Here is a 23205-nt window from a genome sequence, read left to right as displayed (position 1 = left end):
GAAGAGTTCCCTAAAAGGGTACTTTATCATGTTTTTTCAACTTAGAGGACTCTACAGTGGGCTCTTCATCAAGTTTTGTCCTCAAAGAGTGCACTTCTGTTCATTCAGAAGGCACCAAAGATGGAACTTCATTGCAGAAAACTGGCACCAAAACTGGCCCTTTATTTAATTTTGTCCACTTGAGGGCACCAAAAATGGTCTTTATTGCCTTTTGGCTGCTAAGATGGCACGAATCAAAGGCATTTTATTGCGGTTTGTCCACTTAGACGGTACCAAAAAGGACATTTTATTGCGTTTGTTCAGTTAAAGGGCACTAATGAGGGCACTAATGAGGGCACTTTATCACATCTTGTTCAGTGAAAGGGCATTAAAGACAGCACTTTATCACATTATTTTTAGTTAAAGGTCACAAAAGAGGGTACTTTGTTACATTTTGTCTACTTAGAAGCTATCAAAGAGGAAACTATCATACTGTGTCTACTGAAAGGGGACCCTATACAGCACGTTTTAAAATTTTGGCTACCTTTAGGGCAGTGGTTCTCAAGCCAAGTCTTGGTGTGGGAATATGTAAAACCATACGTAACTACCATAACAAGAAACTTTAGCTCAGTTAAGCCCACTTTGTCAAGGAACACACATGATGTGTGGTTATTAATATTTTTTTCTTTAATAACAGTTATAAATTTGAACTCTTTGTTGTTAATCATAGGAATGTTCTAGGATCCCTAGGCCCTTCCATGTGTGCCTACATTGAAAGCATCAAGCAGGAACAGCACATGTTACTGCCTTTCCTGTGCCTACATAAAATCCTGCGGCAGGGAGAGAAGCAGCAAAAAACCCTGAGCAGAGTGGGCATCATGACAACAGAATGACACTGATAAAGTAAGAAGCAGAATAAAGGAGGAGCTGGGGTGGAGGGGGGGTTGTAAAAAGCAGCTTGTAGAGGGAGCAGTAAAGCATAGTCAAGCAATAAGAGTTTAAACATGGCAGCATGAGTGTGATTTGCCAGTAGTGTGCTTAGAGTGAATTCACTTGCAGTCAGCTGAGGGCTTGTATGAGATCAGATCTCAATTATATGACTTCATGCATGGCTTGCCTGATTGACTCTAACATGTAAGAGGCTGTTTTGTATAGATTTGATTTGATGTGCCATGAAATTTTGGCTTGATTTTAGGTGTGCCTTGGGCAAAAAAAGATTGAAAACCACTGCTTTAGGTATCCTTGACAGCCCTTTGTCAAATTCTGTTTTCTTATAGGGCAGTTCATCACATTTATTGAGCATAAGAGCCTCCAGGACAGCATTTTTGCTGTTTTCTCAGACTTCAGGGCACCAGTAGGCTGCCAAGGGTCTTCTAGTTGGGAGTTCACAGCAGCTTGAGACACGCAAACAGCATATCTTCAGCTCTGTGCATTGATGAAAACTCAATTTACAGTTTGCAAAACTGGTTTCTGTTACAGTATGCAGGGATGCAAAAGACTTAACAGGAATGACAATCAAACAGTCTTTATCATTTCACCAACAACCAAGGTTAGCTGAGGATAAAAAAGAGCTGACGTGGATCGTATTCTTTGTTAAATAATTTTAAGTCATGTCTTTATTGCAGTTTAAATATATTCATATAAATGTTGGTCTCTTTCTCTATTTGTACTGTTTAAACTCTTACTTTTGGTTCTTAATGCTTGTAGTCTTGCAACATTCATGTTTGTATAGAGCAGATTACCTGCAGGCTGCAGAGGCAGATCATGCTGTACATCATCTGAGTGACACAGAAACAATGACGGAAGTTGTGGAAAGGGTTGTTTTTGTAGTTGTCGTGAATACAGAGCTGCAGAAAGAGAAATGAAGACATGATAACGAGAAGTTTAGAGACCTGTGCATGTTGAATTGTTATAACATTTGTTCATCAGGAGGGTTCATGTCTCACCAGCCATCTCTTAAGTGTGATGGGGTTGATGTTGAAGTCTTTGACGAGGCCAAGGTCGTGGTACATGTGCTCCAGACAGCTCAGCATCTTAAAAAACAAGAACAAATCCATATAGGTTAATGTGCACAGTTGAGTTTAGTTAGGGTTACAGCTCCATTAGGATACTTAATAGCTGGACTGCTGCCACTGTTAGAACTATTCACATCGTTTGTCCATTTATTCATTTGTTATTTTGCCTCGAAGGATAAAACAGCATGCAGTAATAAGCAAGATTAAAAATCTTAATGCCTTCATTTCAGCCCATAATTCTCTAATGTTAAAGTTTAAATACTGTCAGTCCTAATCAAAGTAAAACTTTCACACTTTTAATGCAAAATCTTTTCTATTTTTGATCTTTATTTGCTTTGATTTCTTCTTATATTTGCAGTGATTTAAAAAAAATCTTAAAGAAATACATATAAAAAAATAGCAGCTCTTCTGATCAGATGGCTCAGGGTTGATAAGATGTCCTTTACTACCAATGACATAACAGCCAACAGTTAGGAAGTCATAAATACCACACTCAATGAATGATTATTTACAGCTTTACAATCAGAGGATTTGTCAGTAATAAATCTCAGTAATGACTCTGAAAATGAATGAGCCAGTGAATGAATTAGTATGTTGGTCTCACCTCGTTGGGCTCCCACTGCCAAGCATCGAATGTGGGCAACCTAAGAGCTTCGATTGTCTCCTTAGAGAGGTGGTACTACACACATAAACACAGAGGGGGGGAGCAGGGCAGACAGGGGAGACATAGGAGAGGAGAGAGAGAGGGGGGGACGGGTTAAACTGGATGTTCAGTCTTACCTCGTTGGCCTCCCACAGCCACACGTCGAAGGCGGCTCTTTTCAGAGCGTCTACGGTCTGTTGTGACAGCATGTACTGCAGGCGACAGAGCTCGCATTAAGCCTGTCTGAGCACGCCCAGGCTGTGTCTACAGACTAACATGCAGCTAGATTAAAATCATCTACACTACTTCACTATTTCGATCAATTATTTCACAACTTTTCTAATAAACGTGACAAAGACAGAGGAAGTACAGGTCGTTAAAGTCTGTGAGTGAACATTTCTTGGACTCCTTGTTCTCTGACTGTGATTTTAAGTTGAATGAGATTATGATTAACTCATTTTGACCTACTGCACTGCACTGGCTCATTTCTGGGAACAGATCATTGACTTTCTTCAGGAAGTGGAAAGAACCACCTTGAGTTAACACACAGGTTATACAGGAACATTTTTAAAACTGTGAAATAATGAGAAGAGGCTGGAGAGATTTCCAAACTGTAAGCAAACAATAAGGCCAGAGATATTCCTGCTGTCCCACATTGTGTTTGCATGCGTCCAGCTCGGGCACGGACACAATACTCCCAGTGTATTGGTTTAAGTAGTGTCTGTATGATCACTGGTTAAACTGTAACACCGATCTTACTGATACTTGTGTGTTTCTGTGTGCAGATTTACCTTTGGGTATGAGGGAACATCTCTGCGAGGAGTCAGCTTCTTGTTGTCTTCCAGGAAGTTGCTGAAAAAAAAAACCCAACAAATAAAGCTTCAGTGTAGGAAGGAACAGGAAGAATGGGGTAAAAAATAACCCATCCAGCCATCCATCCATCCATCCATCCATCCATCATGCATTCATCCCTCTATCCAAGTTCCATCCATTCACCTTGCATGCATGCATCCATCCATAATGAATCCATCTATCTATCTGTCCATCCATTCATCATGACTGCATGCCTGCGCTCAGTCCAAAACTGTTATCTTGCAAGAGAAAGCTGAAAAGCGCAGAATTACATATTCAAGAGTTACAACCATTTTCATAAATTTAGCAAAATAAAACAGTTATTATTTTGAAAATCAAATCAAAATGGTTGGCTTCCTGGTGGGATGTATTTGCTGTAGGGGCCAACTTTCTTTAATTTTGTCATGCTTACATGTCGATATATATTTAGATCATTATACTTCCATGTTCAAGATGTGATCAGCCTGTAGTTTGTGTAAGTTAATCAGGATGAGCTGTCCCTTGGTGCCTCATCACCATGTTAATGAGCAGTAGACTCCCCTCTAAGCTTGTTGCGTCCCTCTGATTAAAAGACCAGAGAGACTTGGTCATCACTGAGCTGCTGATGAGTCTCTCACCTGTTGTTTCTGGACGCCATCTCCTCCCGCAGGTTTTTAATGTCGTTACGACATTTCTCTATCTCCACCACCTTCATCCCCTCCACTGCAGAAAAAAAGACACAAAGACATTTGTTAATAAAAGCGGTCACAATAATATAATTTTAAACGTAAAAAAGTATAATGATATTAAAATGTTTAAAGCCACAGCCCAGACACCTAGAATCAGGTAATTCACTGGATTTAATCATCCAACACTGCAATATAACTCCTTCACTTCGGAAAATCTAGATGCAGTTTTATTCTTTGTCTTTGATCAAAGAGAGATCAGAGGATGGATAAAGGTCTGAGAGGGAACAGAAAAACTTCTAGGTTTCAAATTAAGCTGCATGATTATTTGGTTTGATTTAATTTGAGCATAAAGTATGTAATGAAAGAACCAGAGCTTCAAAAGTTCCTATGTTGGTCTTTAACTTCAGTGAACTGTGACAGCGGGGGTTTGTAAATGCCAGTAAAGATATGCAGCAGTGTCTACAGTAGTAAAAGTTTTTCCTAGCTGGAAGTATCAGCGGCTGAAAATGATCAAACTTCCTGCCTCGTGAGTTGACTTTGATAAAAACACAGAGCCTGAACGAAGCGGCGGGGGGTTAGGAGGATGTCTGAGAGTCGGTTGATTGAACTCTCTAGGTGACACGGTGTCCTCCTCTGTCTGCCTCCTCGCCTCGCACTCTCATCACTCCGCCTCCTCCTACTTTAACAGAAAAGGTTGCCTCCGACAACACTCCAGCTCCCATTAGAAGAGGTGACCATGGCGACCAAAGTGATGAGAGGATAGAGGATCTGTGTGGGCGCCACGCCGTTGCTGCAGCAACCAGGTATCTAGGCAGTTGGGGTGCTCGTGTGAAGTGGCTGTGCGTCAGATGTGAAACTACAGCAGAACAGCCTGTGGGGAGAGTGGGTGCTGAAAAATATCGGCTTTAATATATGATGGAGTTATGATCTGCTAAAGATTTTCAGCTGGGATCAATGAGGATTTTAACACGTCAAATGGGTGAATTTTAATCCCAACGCCCTGATGTTAGTAAGTATTATTAGATTAAAACCATGAAATTGGATCAAATCTTAAAATCATCAAAAATGTTTACGCCCAGATAAAACCTCCAGTTTGTGCTGTTGAGATCTTTTGAATAGGGTTGTAATCCTTAAACCCAGATCTGTCCTAAATGAAACTGGATTACAGGGACAGGTCAAATTTTACAAAGATGTTGCAATGCTGTTAAAACAAGAGACATTTTTAATATTACACTCCTGGATGCCTTATTCCTACCTCAACTCATGAGATAAATTAGACATTAGGGTTGTTATTAAATGTCTTTGCCTTCATACAATGGTCATAATTTCAAATAGCATCAGTATCAGACATTATGGGCCCTATTTAATGGTGTAAAGGCCCATTTATAAACAAAGCTCTCAGGGGTGGCCATGGCCAACCTAGAAATCTGATTGGCCATCCCAAAATTCTAAACTGTGATTGGTAATGTGCTCTGTTAATCCCAGTTCAGATGGTTTCAGAACAGTTGCAGCAGTCTTATAAGAGCTGTTGCGGCTCAAATCAATCATACGCCCAGCCATGATCAACTGATGGCCACCTGATCCCAAGTATTGCCTCTTCGCTCCAACAGCAAATGACGGCTCTTTCTCTCAACACAGAGGTCTATCTAAAAATGACATACTTCTCGCTGCTGCTAGTGGCAAAGCTTCACCTCCTCCACCCCAGCCTCCTCCTTTATAGCATAAAGCTTGTTGCACCCTCATACTCAGATTCATGCTACTATAGATGAATTGCTTTTAACTAATTTTATTGTATTCAGTATGCATTGTCATAAATGTACCCATCCATATGAGGGTTTCCAGCTACAGTATGTGCTCCCCGGAAAATCAAAGCACTCTGCTTGACTAACCCAAGGAGCATCTTTTGAGCAGAGCCTTCTCTGCCAAGTAAAGCTGTATATTCAGTTTGCGAAAAAAAAAAAGTTTTGCAAAAAACTTGCAGTCAATCTCATGCTTCATTGCCCCTTTCATCACACTATGTTTAATCCACGTCAGAGTCTCCCTGCAGCCACAGTGATGTAAAAAAGTCCACCTCTGCTACTCAATGTCTCATTTCATCTGTGCTGTTAAACGACTGGGTTTAAAAACACAGAACCAAAACCACTGCATCTCTCAGCCCTCTGTCCCATTAAAACCTAACTTGATCTTATTATAAATGTACTGAATTGCAGAGAAGGTGTGGATGCTGAGTATGGGGCATGCTAAGCAGAAGTCAAGATATGTTCATCTTTCTAACTCAGTCTCTAACTATCAGAAACAGATATTTTGACTCAAGAGTTTTGACCAGGTTTTAGGTGGTTTAAAGTACAGTTGTTTTCTGCATCCTTACAAAAGGAATTCACCAGCTTGGCACCTTAATTATTCAATATTTAAGTTTATTTGCTATTCAAAAAAAATAAAGGGTGCTTGCATAAAAATAACAACTCTGTCTGGAAGAAATCAGGAAAGACATTGTTGCTGTATGCCAAAATGCTTTTGCAGCAGGTGTACATTAGGGCCTTATATCACTTGCATGATTCCCAGCTACCTAACCCCAATGGACCCCAAATGAACAGATTTAATTTCCTTGTCATGTCTGCTCAATTAATGAGCAATAAGTGAAAGTTAGTATCTGCTCAATCATGAGGTAGTAATTCCTGTACCTTCCAGTGGCTGTTCTGTTTACATCCCTCATGTTTTCCATGACAAGAAATGTCCCATTGCAACTAAAAAAATAAATATTTTCTCTGGTTTGAAAATTTTTGAGGTAATTTTAGTACTTGACTAAAATATATATCCTATAAATAGATGGATTTTTATTATTGAAGACATTTAAGTGCAGAAATTCCCTATTGTGTCTTTAAATACTCATATGAAGCAGCACTTCTCTGCTCGGAGCACACTCCAGTCGAGAAGTTGACACTTGGATTCAACAGAAAGCTGCTACAGTGGAGTCAAGGATTTCTCCATGGTGACAGGAGCAGACTCAGGTCATGTTGTCTTGGTGACAGAGAGGGGTCATTATGAAATTTCAGCTGCATCACGTGTCAACACGCTCACACATGTTCTGAGACAAAGGGAGATGACAGATCCTCAGTGAGGTGAATGTGACGACACGCAATCTGGAGTGTGAATGCATGATGGGAGAACGGGGTCGGGGGGACATATGATGTTTAAGTCACAGCCCACACATGTAGAAGCACCCACAGATACACGTATGTGTCAGTGATTCTCACAAAAAACAGTTATGGTTCATCAAAGGAACAGTCTCTGACTCTCTGATGAGGATTTTTTCTTTTCCCTTATATAGTTTGGAGGTGTGTTTGGGGTCATTGTCCTGCTAAAAAAAAAATGATGGTCCCACTAAGTGGAAACCAGATGGGATGGCATGTACCTGCAGAAAGCTGTGGTAGCCATGCTGGTTAAGTGTGCCTTGAATTTTGAATGACTCATCAACAGTATCACCAGCAAAGCACCCCCACACCATCAAGGACTCCTCCATGCTTCACGACAGGGTCAACACATATAGAAACCATCCGCTCACCTTTTCTGTGTCTCACAAAGACACGGCAGGTGGAACCAGAAATCTCAAATATGGACACATCAGACCAAAGCACAGATTTCGACTAGTCTAATGTCAATTTCTTGTGTTTCTTGGCCCATGCAATTCTCTTCTTGTTGTTCTTCTTCAGTAGTGATTTCTCTGCAGCAATTCGACCATGAACGCCTGATTCATGCGGGCTCCTCTGAACAGTTGTGAGATGTCTGCTCTTTGAACTCTGTAGCATATATGCGGGCTAATCTGTTTGGCTGCTGATTTACAGTCTCTGAGGCTGGTAACTCTGATCAACTTCTTCTGCAGCAGAAGTCTTAGCTTTCCTTTCACGGGTCAGTCCTAATGAGATCCAGGTTCATCACAGCGTTGATGGTTTTTTTTTTGTTTTGTTTTTTTTTGACTGAACTTGAGGATACGTTCACAGTTCTTGAGTTTTTTGGATTGACTGACCTTAATATTAAAGTAATGATGGACTGTCGTTTCTCTACTTAGATGAAGAAGTGATTCTTGTCATAATATAGATTAGGACATTAGCCCCTTAAAGCCTGTTGTATCATATTTGATACATACACACATGGACAAAATTGTTGGTACCCCTCTGTTAATGAAAGAAAAACCTACAATGGTTACTGAAATAACTTGAATCTGACAAAAGTAATAATAAATAAAAATTCAATGAAAATTAACCAAAGAAAATGATACCTTTATCTAATCAAAATGATCATATATGACTGAAAAAAACCCTTCTGAATACAATGTAATAAAAAAAATGCCCTCAAGTGGATTATCACCTAATGTATCAAATGAGATTAAAAAAAATATTTTAAATTTTATGAAAATTTAGATTTTTTAAGATTTCATTAGAAAGTGAAATAAACATTTCAGTTGCAAAAAATTAGAATTTTCCGGCTATAATTTGTGTTTTCAGGCTTTAAAGGGTTAAATCTATAATATGCAGCAGACTAAAGGTAATGATCATTGACTCCAAACATCAGTGGATTTTTTTGTTGCACAGGCGGGATTTTAGTTCAGATTTTTAATTTGACCTTTATATGTCATCTGGGCCTCATGAGAAAGGATGTAATGATTACAAAACCAGCCCTGATTAAATGTTCCTAAAGTAGCTGAGGACACGGGGACCTGTATAATAATAAAATAAAGATGATGAGAACATTGCAGACATCTGTCCCACTGCCATCTATCACAACACCTTTTATTGAGTCTATTTTATAACTTTTATCACAGATTGGATGCCCAGTGCCAAAACGCCAGCAGGTAGTAACTGTGTGAAGTGTTTGCGCAGAGCGAGCGGGTCGGTGGCCTCATGCTTCCTCCTCACTGTTAATAAAGCAACAAAACAAGAGGAAGAAGTGATAATGGTCAGCTGAGAAGGTGTGAGACCCCGGGTCGTGGGCTGTAAAAGTGCGAAGACGATAATAAATTTGCTCTAAACGGGTTAAAATGTGGTCAATGTTCAGTAAACTAATGTTACAAGGTCAACAGCCTCTGCAGGAGCGTTGGCAGACCACATAACCTGCTCGGCTGTGACTTATCTAATCACAACACCATAAACAGAGCAGGAACACAGGTTCAAACAGCATGCAGTGGAAGTATGCAGGGACATCTACTGTATGCAAAAGCTATAATGATAGAAAATGTAGACTTTAAAAAAATACCAGTAATTTCCAAAAACTGCCATGACATTCATTCCTCTCCTTTGCTCCTACCTCATGAAATTGCTACATTTTTTCTCAGAGGTACCACCAGCATAATTCCGGTTCATACTGTGCATTTTGGTTTCACTTAATATGTCATTGCATGCATGTTTGATCAGTAGCATTGGCACTGGTCACTAACCTAATATCTGACTCCTTGGCATGGCTCTAATCAGATTTGGAGCTGTTTGGAAAAAAATGGTTGCAGGTTTTAGAATGGCTAAAAATGGTGAGATTACCATCTGAACTGTTTAGTTCAATGGCTCATGCACAGCACAAAAATATGGGATTATACCACTATGCCATGAGACATTTCACTGTGTCACATTGTCTTGTTCTTAAAAATAAAAGATGTTTGATTCAGCCATATCTATGTCTTAAGGCACAGCATGTTAACTTAAATTAGGTGATGTATTGAACTTTGAATTTAAGTTTAAATAAACATCTTAGAATAATAATTCCATCAGGCCTGATATGTTTATTCCACAGAATTCCTTGGAAAGAATGACTTAGTTTCTGAATACAAGTCCCCTTCTGTCAGTGAGCACTCACAGAAGTCATCCACGTCCTCCAGCCCTCATGATTTCATTTGTGTAGATCGCATGATTTTAATTTCCATATGAAATCCTCCTTTCACACCTAGATCTTCATTTCCAACTCTTTCTCCTGTTTCTGAAAACAACCAGCTGATGACAGCGGTGTCTGTATGTAAACATGACAGTAGGGTTTACAGTGGAGACAAACTTACGCTCAACTCTTTTCTCCAACATGGCGAGACGGTTTGTGACCTCGGTCTTCAGCTCGTTGATTTTGAACGCCCTGAAGACATACAGGAGAGAGAGAAAAATGAGTTCAGAGAGTCGGAGACTTTGATCAGAGACAGCAATAAAACGTCTTATTGTGAATCTTTACACCGTCCTGCTGCAGGTGGATAATAACAGCTGTTTATAGACTTCAATGAAGTCTTCACAAACATCCCAGCTCTGCTCTACTTTATCTTTTATGTCTCTATTTAAATGTGTGTCTTGAAAATTACTGCAAGATCTCACCATTGTTATTTCAGTGATCGATCGTATTGAAAAGAATTGACGTTTAAACAACCCCTATAAAGATTTCAGTCATATTATCAAGAAAACCTGCTGCTAGGAAAAGAAAAAAGTAAATGGTCCATTCAAATACTGACTTTCTCAAGTCTTTTCAATGCCGTATGAAGATGTAAAAGTTTTGTTTATGTCTCTTACAAACAGCTTGAGAGCAGACAAGTCTAAAATTTGAATAAATATATCAGCAATATTTGCAACCGGGTGACTTGGAGATGCCAGGCAAAGACAAACATAAGGCCCCTTCCCCATTTAGTTAAAAACAATCTTAGTACATGAACAAGATCTTTTGAAGCTCACTTTTCAGTTAACAAAGGTCAAAAACTACAGGATCTAAGTCTGGGCAGTGTAGTCCAAAAATCAAAGCTGGAAATGTTAAGCTGATGCTGATACAGTGCAGTTTCTTATGTTGATGCCTGATTCTACAGTAAAAAAAAGTATTCTCACTGATCTACTCTCTGGTTTTATGCATGTAGGTTTTTCTATTTATTGCAAAAAAAAAAAAAAAAAACTGCAGTTAAAGTCAAATGACCTTACTGCAAAGAAAAAGAGAACGCAGTAAAGATGATTTTGTGGCTCTTTTAGTCCTTTAAAAGAAACTGAGCACTGGGTCCATCCTCTCCCTTTCTACAATTTCTAGTTTTAGCACAAGTTCAAAAGAGAGAGATCACTTCTTTTCAGGTCCGTGTCTCTTTATGTGGGTGTAAGTTCACATTATTTCCTTGATCTATGATGTTCAGTGGTTGAATCCACAAAATAAATGAACACAGCACGACGTCTAAATTCAAGTTCCAGTGCAAGAAAGAGAGGGAGAGAAACGGAACTGCAGGCGTTCTGATAAATAGTTAAACACTTTTAAATAACTTGGACAGGTGAGGAAAAACATAAAACTGAACCCCTTCCGGAAAATAATTACATAACAGAGTTTCACAAGCTGATGGATCGTCAAGGTTCCATGTCTGTCGTCAGGAAGATCCATCTTGCAAAGCTAGAGTCGGGGTTTGGTTTTACTGTGAGTGGGTAAACAATAGCTGCCGCCAGTGGACCAATAAGCTTGGATGAAACTAAAATATAGCAGTTTTACTGGACATTTCTTTATTAAGCAAAGAACCACACCCAAAGTTTTTCTTGACAGAAAAGATGCTTCTCAACTGACCGGCTTTGGTAGACTTTTTTCACCAACTGGCTCCACTGATAGTGCAGCAATTTCAGGCTCTGTGTGCAAAAGCCTTAAATTGGACATTAAGATGGAGCAGAGAGCTGCTGAAATTTATGATATTGTGCCTTTTATTGCATTTCACCTATGTATCTGGTATTGTGCATGCTGTATATGACTGATGTTTGTCTGAAACTTTGTTTCATGTGCTGCAGCCTGTCATGGCCAGGACACACTTGATGAGGAAATTTTCATATGGAAATGTTTAATTAGGTTTTCATCACCCCAGAACAAAACTCATATCATACAAGAGAGGATCCAAAATGCTGTGTGGAGGTCAGGAGGCCAATCATTGGCACATATTTTGGGAATGTCCACCAATCAGAATATTTTTGTTGAAAGCTTCACAAAACATTAGAGACATATCATATTCAATGTAAGTACATTTTGCTTGTTGCACTTTTCTTTTAGAAAAGTTTATCTTTTGCCAGAACATTTCAATTTCTATATATATCTAGCATTCTCATTTCAGCTGGTAAGCAGACCAAAGCTAGACGGACAGATTTACATAGCTATGGTAGGTTACATACAGAACAAATGTCAGCCAAAGACACTTTTCTATGGATCAACAAACTAATAACTTACAGTAGGAGTACTAATAGTAGTACACTATCACAGATTTTACCCGATGTTAGCCCCATAAATTAATTTGTGTTTGAGTACTGATATAATGTACATATACAGTATAGTGCGCCATACACTGGCTATAAAAAGTATGCACCCCCTTGGATGTTTTACTCTTTTATTAATTTTATAAATCACCCATGGTCACTCATAGTTGGGCTTTTTTGACAAAAAAACCCTCTTTTATTTCAAAATAAAAACAGATTTCTACAAAGTAATATTAATAAAATAAGAATGTGTAATATAAAATAAGTGATTGTATTATAAAGACACCTGTGTCTGGAAGATCCAGTCACTGGGTAATCAGTTTTCATGGCTACCATTACACCATGAAGACAAAAGAACATTCTAAGCAACTCAGAGAAAAGGTTACTGAAAATTATAAGTCAGGGGATGGATATAAAAACATTTCCAAGGCACTGAAAATCTCCTGGAGTTCAGTTAAATCCATCATCAAGAAATGGAGGGAATATGGCCCACGTGTAACTCTGCCTAGATCAGGACATCCTCAAAAAATGAGAGAGCGTGCAAGTAGGAGACTAATGAGAGAGGCCACCAAGACACCTATGACTACTCTGAAGGAGTTACAAGCTTCGGCAGCTGAGAAGGGAGAGACCGCATACAACAACTGTTGTTGTATGCGATACATATACAAAGTGCAGTTATGCAGTCACTTATTTCACATATTTATATTTAACTGACATTATTTTCTAGAAATCTGTTTTCATTTTGTATATTTTTTGATCTAAAAAGCCAAATTACATTGACCATGATTGGTTTATAAAATCAATTAATAGGTGAAGCATTCAAGGGGATGAATTCAATCTCACTCAGTGGAAGAAGACATCATTGTGAACTTCCTCCCTACATATAAATGTAAATTAACATGAACGCACATTCCTTTGTAAAGACTGTGTATAGTTATAAGAAAAACATTTCAAACAAAAAAAGAGGAAAAATGTGAATATTGGTAAAAATCAAAACACATGCAAACACAATTTACTGCAGACTTCTTTGCCCTGTAAAGCTCTTGCTGTTTATTGAAAAATAAAGTGATTTCTAACAAGGTAGAGGAAGTAGAACTAATGCTGCTATTTGTTGCTGTAATCCTTTTGTTTTTATTCATGAGGGCGTTACAAGTCAAGAACTGTTAGTATTTTGGTTGTCAATAAGTTTATAACTTACATTATCATCTAAATTTAGTTATGAAAAACACACCAATTTATAATTTTTGTCAAAATGTCTTTGAGAAAATAAAAACTGAACCACAAGCCAGGCAGAGTTTAGCCACTCCTGCTGTTAAAGGACTATTCTGTCACTTTAATAAGCAACCCATTCAAACAGCATTTGTAAAGGACTCTGTTAAGAGTGTATGATCCATATGAGCCGCTGATTGCTGCAAGGTTGATCACTATCTCTGATTAATAACTGCACTTTGTATATGTATTGCATAAACCTGCAATAAGGAAGATGAAAAACAAGGTTGATTGTCATGCAGCTCTTTGAGGAATAAGGGCAAAAAGTAGAAAAAGATTACAGGCATTATCCTGATTTTAAATAACCCAAAATAACTAATGTAATAGAAGCTTTAAGCAATGATTAAGAGTAATTAAAGTCCTGAACAGACGGCTAAAGGCATGTTTGATTGTGTGCATTATCAGCTGTAAAGAGTTAACAGAGAAAGTGTGAACACAGTCAGTCAGCTGCTTACCTTGAAAACTGCTCGGCCACTTGCGTCAGTACATTCTGAAAGAGTTCCTCTTTATCTGCAGGCAGAGAGAAAGCGTGGAGCTGTTACATATAAACACACCCACACAGCAGGGCCACACACATGTATAAACAGGTCTGATCCCACGGTGGCAGATTTATCGCCATAAATACAATAGAAAGTTGAGGCACGGAGAGTTAATGTTCCTCACACTCGCCTTAACAAACACAGGGACATGAAAACACGCAGAGCTCTCTTCAGCCAATCACAGATCGTCTCATGGCCAAAGCAACAGATGGTCGAGGCGGCAGAGTGAGAAGACAAATGATAAATAAAAAGTGGCTCCTCTCCTCTCCTGTCCTCTGCTCTCACATCACAGACGAGAGGAACCGGCTGACAGCTTGATGTGTTAACAAGCTCTTCTGATTCCTCTTCCCACACAGCGCACAAACAAAGCCCTGCCATTGGCTCTGCTGCTGTGGCCAAAGTCCAACATGGTGTGCCAATAATTTCACAGCCACCAGAAATTGTAAAAAAAGAAAGATGTTGTTCTGGTTGGTGGTTTGTACACGGTGTCACTCACATTCCTTCTTTGATGCAAGAATCAGAGGTCAGAAAACAGCGTTGTTAAAAAATTCCTCTCTGTGATTAATTAAGCCGCAGGAGCTGGAGTGACTCAGACGGCTGGATCGTAACAGGCCGGCCGCTCTCAGGTGACACATTAAACTGGATTATTTCTTTACACAAGCTTTTTCACAAAAATAACAATGATTTTATATATAAAGGAGATGTAGTTAGGCATAAAGGGCCTGGAGTCTTAGGCCAAGTTTACACAGAAATAAAGCTGATGGATTACCATCACCTCAAGCAATAATCCAGGGCTGTTTAGCCAATTTGGTGATTGAAGGGGAGGGATTGCAAAACAGGTGGGTTTAAGACAAAATAGCCCACTATGAAGCCTGGAAAAACTTAAAAGTAGAACCCCAACCCAACTCATTAAAAAGATGAATAAATAAAATTTTAGAAACCCCAAGGATGAACTAAAATGTCCCAATTTCACTGGCATGTTCCCTGAAAGTCTACAAGTGCTGAGGGCTGTCCAAACCAATGGAGTCCAATTTATCAAGTCTGACAGGGAACAATGGGCCCGATTGTCCCATTACAACCACCGAGAGATCATGCATAATTCAAGCCCTGTCGCAATGGATTATTAGTCCAAATTATCCTCAAGCATTCATGTCCATCATCACGTGGACCCGTTTTTCAAGCTGATATGCTTGTTCCCTGTTAGAAAATGACAGGACAAATCAGAATCATTTGAGGACAAAGAGGTGGTAACTACAGGTGGACTTTTCCAGCACTTCTGGATGATTCCAATGCATTCCCAGGCCGGATGGGATGTGTAATCTCTCCAGCAAGTCCTGGGTCTACACCAGGGTCTCCTCCCAGTTGTACTCTCCTGGAAGACCTCCACAGGGAAGTGACCAGGAGGTATCATAATCAGATGCTCAAACCACCTCAACTGGCTTCTTTTGAGACAAAGGAGCAGTGTCTCCACGTCCAGCTCCCTCTGGATGTCCAGGCTCCTCACCCTATCTCTAAGGCTGAGCCCAAACACCCTCCTGAGGATTCTCATTTCCACCGCTTGAACTTGCACTCAATTTTTCAGTCATTACCCACAGTTTATGACCAAAGGTGAGGGTTGGAATGAAGATCAACTGGTAAATTGGGTGCTCTGCGTTTTGGATCAGCTCTATGTTCACCGTGACAGTTCAGTACAATGACAGCAATACCTGCTGCACTAATCCACCTGTCAGTCTCATGGTCTATTCTACTCTGCGTCCACATTCTAGGCATAAAGTCAGACACGCTCCTGGTGCATGTAGGCCTCTGCCAGGGCTACCCCTTCTCACTGATTCTGTTTGGGATTTTCACGGATTGGATACTGAGGTGCAGCCAGGGGGAGGAGGGTTTTCTGTTTGGTGATCTCAGAATTTCATCATTGCTGTTTGCATATAATATGGTTCTGTTGGCCTCTTCAGCTGAGGACTTCAAGCAGGCATTAGGGTGGTTTGTAGCTGAGTGAGAAGTTGTTAGGATGAGGGTCAGCACCTTCAAATCTGAGGCCATTATTCTCTGCCAGAAAACAGTGGATTGCTCCCTGCAATGGGGAATGAGTCCTTGCCCCAAGTGAAGGAGTTCAAGTATCTCAGGGTCTGATGGCTTCAACTAGAGATTGATATACCGACTGGCTCCACTGATAATAAATAATCCTGGATTCACATGATGACTGCTGCCTGTCAAGCTTGTGTTATGTAGTTTACTCCTTGGTGGTGAATACGTCTTATGTTTTGTTGTCCTGACTGGTCAGTAATGAATGTGATAGACAGAACTATTGTCTTGTCACCCTCTGAGTTTCTTTTATGAAAAGTTTTGCCCCTCCCAGACACCAGCTATGGGGTGTTGCCCAAATGGATTTAAAATACAACCCCACTGCTGAAATGTAGATAGAGGTTTCAGAGCAACATATGCTCCCATCCATTTCAGCAAGACAATGCTGAACCACATACTGCATCCATCACAACATCATGGCTCCAGTAGAAGAGCCCCAATGCTGAAATGGCCTGCCTGCAGTCCAGACCTTTCACCAATAGAAACCACTAGGAGCATCAGAAAAGGGAAAATCCAGCAAAGAAGACCCAGGACTGTTGAGCAGCTAGAATCATCAGACAAGAATGGGACAACATTCCTCTCCTTAAATGTCAGCACCTGGTCTCCTCACTGTGCAGACATTAATGGACTGTTGAAAAAGAAGAGGGGATGATACATAGCGGTGGCCCTGTCCCAACTTTTTTCAGATGTATTGCTGCCACCAAACTCCAAATGGTTAAATATCTCAGTTTTCCCATCTGATATGTTGTTTATATTTTATATATTGTAAATAAAATATGGGTTTATTAGATTTGATGATCATTGCATTCTGCTTTTATCTACAACCCCAAACAGCTGGTAACAAAAAGCCCCTGGAATCAGCCCCCAGTCACTGAGGATGATGGTGGGAGGATAAATCAACCCCAAAACAGGTCTTAAACTGGTCAAAAGGGAAGCCAGCCCAAGTTTTGACGATCACGAATTGTTACACGAGCTTTAGTGCCACAGAAAGTGAATGCACAAGTGCCTCAGGCCCTCATGTTTCCTAATCGTCTGCATGAAGCAAATCTGTTTTTTGCAAAAAGAAATCACATTTACAAAAAGTCGAGAAAAAAGCGTTTCAACTGGACAGTTAATCTTTTCCTCTTTTAAACAATTTTCTAATGAGATGTTAGCATCAAGTTTTTGGCTTGTTTCTTAAAACATGAAAACCAGGGACAAACAAAAGATAAAACAGGGAAACTCATCAGGACCCACACCTTAAGTCTGTGGGTCTTTCAACCAAATCAAAGAAGTAACAAAGACTATCATCCCTTTTTTTGGGAAGTCTGTAGAAACATGTCCATTCTTTTTGATATTATAAACCTCTCATTTATAAAAGTATCCTATTATCAACCAAAAAAAAAAAAAAAACATAGATATTATTCTTCATTGGGTGTTTTTCCCCAATGATTCCCTGATGAGATTAAAATGATGTTTTTGAAACAACTCTTGCTGTGAGGAGGAGGAAACTGAAGTTTCACACTGCAGGTGGACTAATAAAGGCCAAACATTAACCTCAATGATCCACCATGAACTCTTTTTACTCGGCTATAAAGAAAAGAAAAACATTGAGCTGGAGAGCAGAGCTGCTGCATCAAAGCAGCCACTATCTAAATATAAAGATTATTAAAAACACATTTAAATCTGTGGTGGTTCCCCTAAAGACTGGGCTCTGCTTCCTGCTGAAGATTAGAGCCGTATGTGACTCCTGTGAGGTTTTTAAAGATATTTGTGACATTTTAAGTAAAAAGTTCAGCCTTATACATGAGTGCTTGATTTAGTGTGAGCTGCAGTAACAAGGACACGAAACAACACAATCCTGCAAATGTGCCATCCTAAAAATGACCATATTGAGAGGTTTAATGTGAATTCTGGGTGTTTTATGGTCATTTTCCATCATTTAAATCTTTCACTAAGAGAAAATAAGCATTCTTAGGCAGTAGCTGAGCTATCACTCTTGATGGTAGCTGATAAAACGTTATGAGATTTGTGTTGTTGTGAACAGACTGAGGAGGTCAGTGCTGGAGTTTGCTGCTGCCACTGCTGTCCTGTTAACTTTCCATAAAACCAGTTATATGGCTTTAAAGTACACCGGAGAGGTAGATCAGTAGTATTTTATAGGTGTTTGCCAAGGTAGTGTTTTTGCATGGGTTTCCATGTGCGCAGTTTTATCACAAGAAACCTACTAAGATTATGAGCAGGGCCTGTATTAATAAAACTGCATGTTTAAAATTCAGGTATTTTGCATTTTAGAAAAAAGTTTTAGGTCCATATTCATTTTCCCACTTGTATAACAATGGGGATTTATTACCATAACAATATTTTGTCCCAGCTCAGTTGGGCCTAAATCAATCGCTGTAAACCCTGATGTGATGAGCTGATGTGATGCCTCTAAAACATTTCAGGTGGTTTCATACCTTTAGCTATTTTTCTCCACTTAAATTCAGACAATGAAATGATTCATTGTTGTGCTTCTCCCAAGGGTTTTCTGTGTTCCCAGTGAAGTTTCATAGGCCAAAGCTCACACCAATGACAGGCTGTCGTTCTGGCATTAAATTGATCTGCATCTCCCACTGTGTAGGTAAACAAACTTTATGAGTATTTGTCACCCTTTGCATTATGGGATTGCTCCAAGATGTTAGTAAGCAGGTTAACCCACTAATAAAATGAATCATTGGTTGACATGGAAGCACAGGAAGGTCAAATGCCTCATCATTATTTGGTCAGATGAGCATATTTATCAAAAGTTTGACACCACTCACAAAAATACAAAAGTTAACCCTTAGAGCGCATTGAGGCAATTTTGTGGCTTTTTGTTCTCTTTTTAAAAATTATTATTTAGTCTGTGTTTATGCCAACAACATAAGCTTTGGATGGCAAGTATGTTTTTCAATGGAACCTTAAAATCTTAATATCAGAACCAGTTATGGGTTAATTTTAAGATCTGTAGACTTTTTGTTTTCTTTCAGGCTGTTCGTGACCAAAAAGCTCTAGAGACATTGCTTGTTTTTCCTTTTTTGTCATCAAATGTCAGCCATTATCCCGTGTTAGGCATGAGGGGAAATAACATGTTTTTCCATGGTTTCATATACAGGCAATTTATTAAAATCTTAAAAAAAAAAAAACATGCATAAAAACAAGCTGTCGCTTATTTTTTACATATTAAAGACGGTGATAATAGCTTTCAAGGAAATCAAATTTACATGTAGTATATACATGTTTTTTTGTGTGCGTTTCTTACGGTAGAAACAAGGTTTTTTTTTTCAATTAAGTTAGCATTGCAAGGGTTAAATTCCTGAAAATTAATCAGTATTTGATATTTGTGATCAGGTCTGATCTTGATTAAAATTGGTGTAATGATGTTGGAAAAAATATAAATATAAATCATTTTTTATTGTAATTTATGCTTCTATTTTCAACCACTTTAACACTGAGTGTAACAATTTCTCTTACACCATCTGAGGGCTTACAAACTCAGGGCATGAAAGAGGCAGACAGGTAAAGGCAGGGGCATAGCTAGAATTTCTGGGCCTCCAGAAAAAATATTACACAGGGCCCTCCTTAACTGGCTAGGAAAGCAACAAATTTTGCACCATTTTTACAACTATCTATACATTTTATAGATAGTTGTTTATGGTTTATGGTTTATGTTTATGGGCAGTATTTATACCATGGTTAAATCAAATTTACTTACATTATATCGCAGCGCTGGACTACACCATTTGGGCATTTTTAAGGGATGAGCAAGGGCCCCCCAGTTTGTATTTTACTCTATTTGATACAAATTTCAGTCTGTTCACTTATTTATTCAGCTGCTTTTGATTCAATAATGACACTAAACATAACAATAATTTCAAAAAACAATTTTTATTGCAGGCTTCTCAAGGGCCCCTCTCTACTGTGGGCCTTGGTAATCAGTGCACCCCCACACCCATGGGTAAAGGTGCTGATCTCTACAATAATACCGTGTTCCATGTGATAGAACAAACTCATGAAAATGCCCCCTAGTGGACAATAAAGGCTTCCTACTACTGTGCACTATAGAGAAGTTGAGGGTTACCGCCTATGTCTCTTAACCAGTACTGTTTTATTTCTTAAATGAAATAAAGTGGCTCTTTTGCTGGATGCACTAACCGATGAGGAGAAAAGCCCAGGTTATACTGCTACAGAACGCCAACAGAGAAAGAAAACCAAGAAAGAAGCAAATGGCAGATTTCTACTGTTAGACACTCTGCTGCTCACCTGAGGAAAAATACAGTAGCAGTGAGCAGACTTTTCCAAATCCTGAGATCAAAAGTTGTTAATTCAGCCTTTCTCAACAGGGATGCCATGGCACCCTGAGGTGCCTCCTGGCATCATTCGGGGTGTGTGAAAATGCTTTATACAGTATGCAACAAATAATAACCATGCATTTTCAAGTCAGTAGCTGTCCTGGTAACCTGACAAGTAATATATCTATGTCATTTCACATCAGTCTGGGAAACCTTCCTTATAATGCGTCTGTGAAGGGCAGGACCCTTCAAAAAATTCGGAGAAGGTGATTGGACGAACGTTCTGTCTACAAGAAGAAAAAATGAGGTAGAACGGATGTGTAGCTTCAGAATTAGCCTAAGCTTGGAAGGCTTGTTGCAGCCAGAAAAGGTACAAAATCATACTCTTGGCTATGAGAAGCTTTCAGTGTGGCTCTGTGCTCTTCAGTCAATCAACAAATTTGGCCCAGTTCTGATAAAACTGCTGTTATAATATAGCTACATCTGAGCTAATGCTGAGCTAACAGCAGCCATTGTTTATACAGGCTTACCAGACAACTAAATCCCTCCATTAACTACAGCAAACTCCTGCCACAGCAGGTCAGGAAAAGAGAGAAAATATGCTTCCATTATGAAAAGCTTTCAGAGCTGTTCTTTGTCTTTCAGTTAATAAAAAAAATGTGGTTTAGATCTGATGGAACTGCCACTATATTACAGCTTTATCTGAGCTACATGCTATACAGGTGGAAGCCATTGCATTTGGCATTCAGTACATCTAAACCCTGCCTATATCTACCACCTCGTTTTCCTTAGATGACACTGACTGGTCAGGTCCATTTTCAGACCTGGCTCAATCATTATAGATTGGAACATTGAAAGATAGATTTGCCTGATGGCAGACACGAAATCCGGCTAATCCATCGGCTTTGAAACGTTACCATCCTGGCATGAATAATCAAAATTGTCTTATGCTCCTGAAATCACAGAAATGTAGGGGCCATGTAGGTTGTTTTCACTTTGGTCAAGCCAACACCTTAAGCTTCAATTTAATGCAGGAATGACTATTGAAAGATATTTTGATGGTGAGCAATTCACACAAGAGTAAAAAGTGTGACAACCAACCCTCTTCTCCCTACTTCTGTGAGCTTATTTATATCCTGACCCTGACACTGGTGTGATATCAGAAAAAGAGAATATGAGACAGTTTTGATAATGCATGCTTGGATAGCTAATAATCTGCATAATTACTGTAATTCTAGGTTGAATTTAAAATATTTTGAAGGCACCCCTGATAATGCCTGATGGCACCCCAGGGTGACCAAATATTAGCTAATCAGTACTCACTTATGCTTCAGTAATGAAGAACTTCTGTCCTTTTACTTCCTATCTTTTCAATTCTGCCTCATTAATCCATCTGCAGCATCAAACTGTTTCTTAGACTTTCATCATGGCAGTGAAAGGAGAAGGCTGAAATATGCTAACAGCTGACAGTGATCCTCATAACATTGTTAAGCAGCATTAACGACCAAATATTAGCTAATCAGTACTCACTTATGCTTCAGTAATGAAGAACTTCTGTCCTTTTACTTCCTCAGCAGTAGCATTTTTGACCCAAACACATCATAAAAGCATCAAACTGTTTCTTAGACTTTCATCATGGCAGTGAAAGGAGAAGGATTCTCCTCTGATATATAAATATGTAAACATCACTGAAGCTAAGTTCTGGCTGGGATTTTTCTGATTGTAGTGATTTAAATAGCATCTCTGTGCTGTATTAATATCTGCTTTTCACAGCTGTCATGTAATGAATACTGGCATCCTTCTAAGCAGATGAAGAAAAAAATGCTTGGTGCAGTAGCTCGACGTGTTTAAATTAAGCTGTTACTTTCCTAAGTTTCCTAAGTTTTTTCCTCTGTTTTTTCCGTCCTACATGTCTCCACACAGTCATTTGAATAAAAGCAATGAGTCAGTGCCACAGTGCTGCTAGCAGTCCATAGAGCATTGTTTATTAATGATTTGCATGATTGTTATCATGTTATTATCAGCTGTAGTGAAATCTGTCCTGTAGCCGTTTTACTTCTATTGCTGGGAGTTTGAAGAGTCAACCAGTTACTTATTTCAGCTGCAGGCTCAATTGTGTTCTCATTGCAAACAAACTGCTCCAGGGTTAGACTAGGAGAAAGCCAAGACCGCCTCTCCTGGTCCCATTGATTTCAGCTCTGAAACATGGTTCGACTGTCATGTTCACATCTATCCCAACAAATCTGGCCAAAGAAGTAACGGCTCCTTGTTTCAGATCAACATCTTTAAATAATTCAGGAGCTTTAATCCCTTTCTTCCTCATATTTTATGAAATTCAGTGTCTTTATTTGATCATTTTGAGCATGTTTGTGTCTATTTTTGTGTGTTTTTTCTCTGGAACTCACCGCTGAGCTGTCCTCCGGTCATCGGCACCACTCGGTATGGTGACCTTCAACACAACACGACACAGAAACACAAAAAGACCCACAAGGAGGTTAGTACTAAGAGTAGAATTGGTGTAACACTGAAATTAAGTCTCACTGGTCTTCTGAGCTGACACGCTGTAATTTTCCTGCCACTGATGAGCCCACACTCTCAGACATAAACACACACATCAACATGGTCATCACACACTCCACAGTGTTTA

The 23205-nt window shown here is 39.3% G+C and overlaps 1 protein-coding gene across 3 annotated transcripts in view; it reads right to left on the bottom strand.

Annotated features, from left to right (window-relative positions):
* Nucleotides 1-23205, bottom strand: part of pde9a (phosphodiesterase 9A) — a 54646-nt gene that overhangs the window by 11843 nt on the left and 19598 nt on the right. For 2 of the 3 annotated variants that reach the window (XM_041807247.1, XM_041807249.1), the window contains 8 exons: nucleotides 22964-23007; nucleotides 14098-14152; nucleotides 10195-10265; nucleotides 4107-4191; nucleotides 3429-3489; nucleotides 2599-2673; nucleotides 1926-2012; nucleotides 1722-1826 (listed from right to left, as the gene is read on the bottom strand). In XM_041807247.1, the coding sequence (XP_041663181.1) occupies nucleotides 1722-1826; nucleotides 1926-2012; nucleotides 2599-2673; nucleotides 3429-3489; nucleotides 4107-4191; nucleotides 10195-10265; nucleotides 14098-14152; nucleotides 22964-23007 (583 nt within the window). Of the gene's footprint in view, nucleotides 1-1721; nucleotides 1827-1925; nucleotides 2013-2598; nucleotides 2674-2774; nucleotides 2850-3428; nucleotides 3490-4106; nucleotides 4192-10194; nucleotides 10266-14097; nucleotides 14153-22963; nucleotides 23008-23205 lie in introns of all 3 variants that reach the window. The other variant, XM_041807248.1, reaches the window with a different exon arrangement.

Source organism: Cheilinus undulatus, linkage group 15 (genome assembly GCF_018320785.1).
Source record: "Cheilinus undulatus linkage group 15, ASM1832078v1, whole genome shotgun sequence".
Lineage (NCBI taxonomy): Eukaryota > Metazoa > Chordata > Actinopteri > Labriformes > Labridae > Cheilinus > Cheilinus undulatus.
This window is presented reverse-complemented; position numbering and strand designations above follow the sequence as displayed.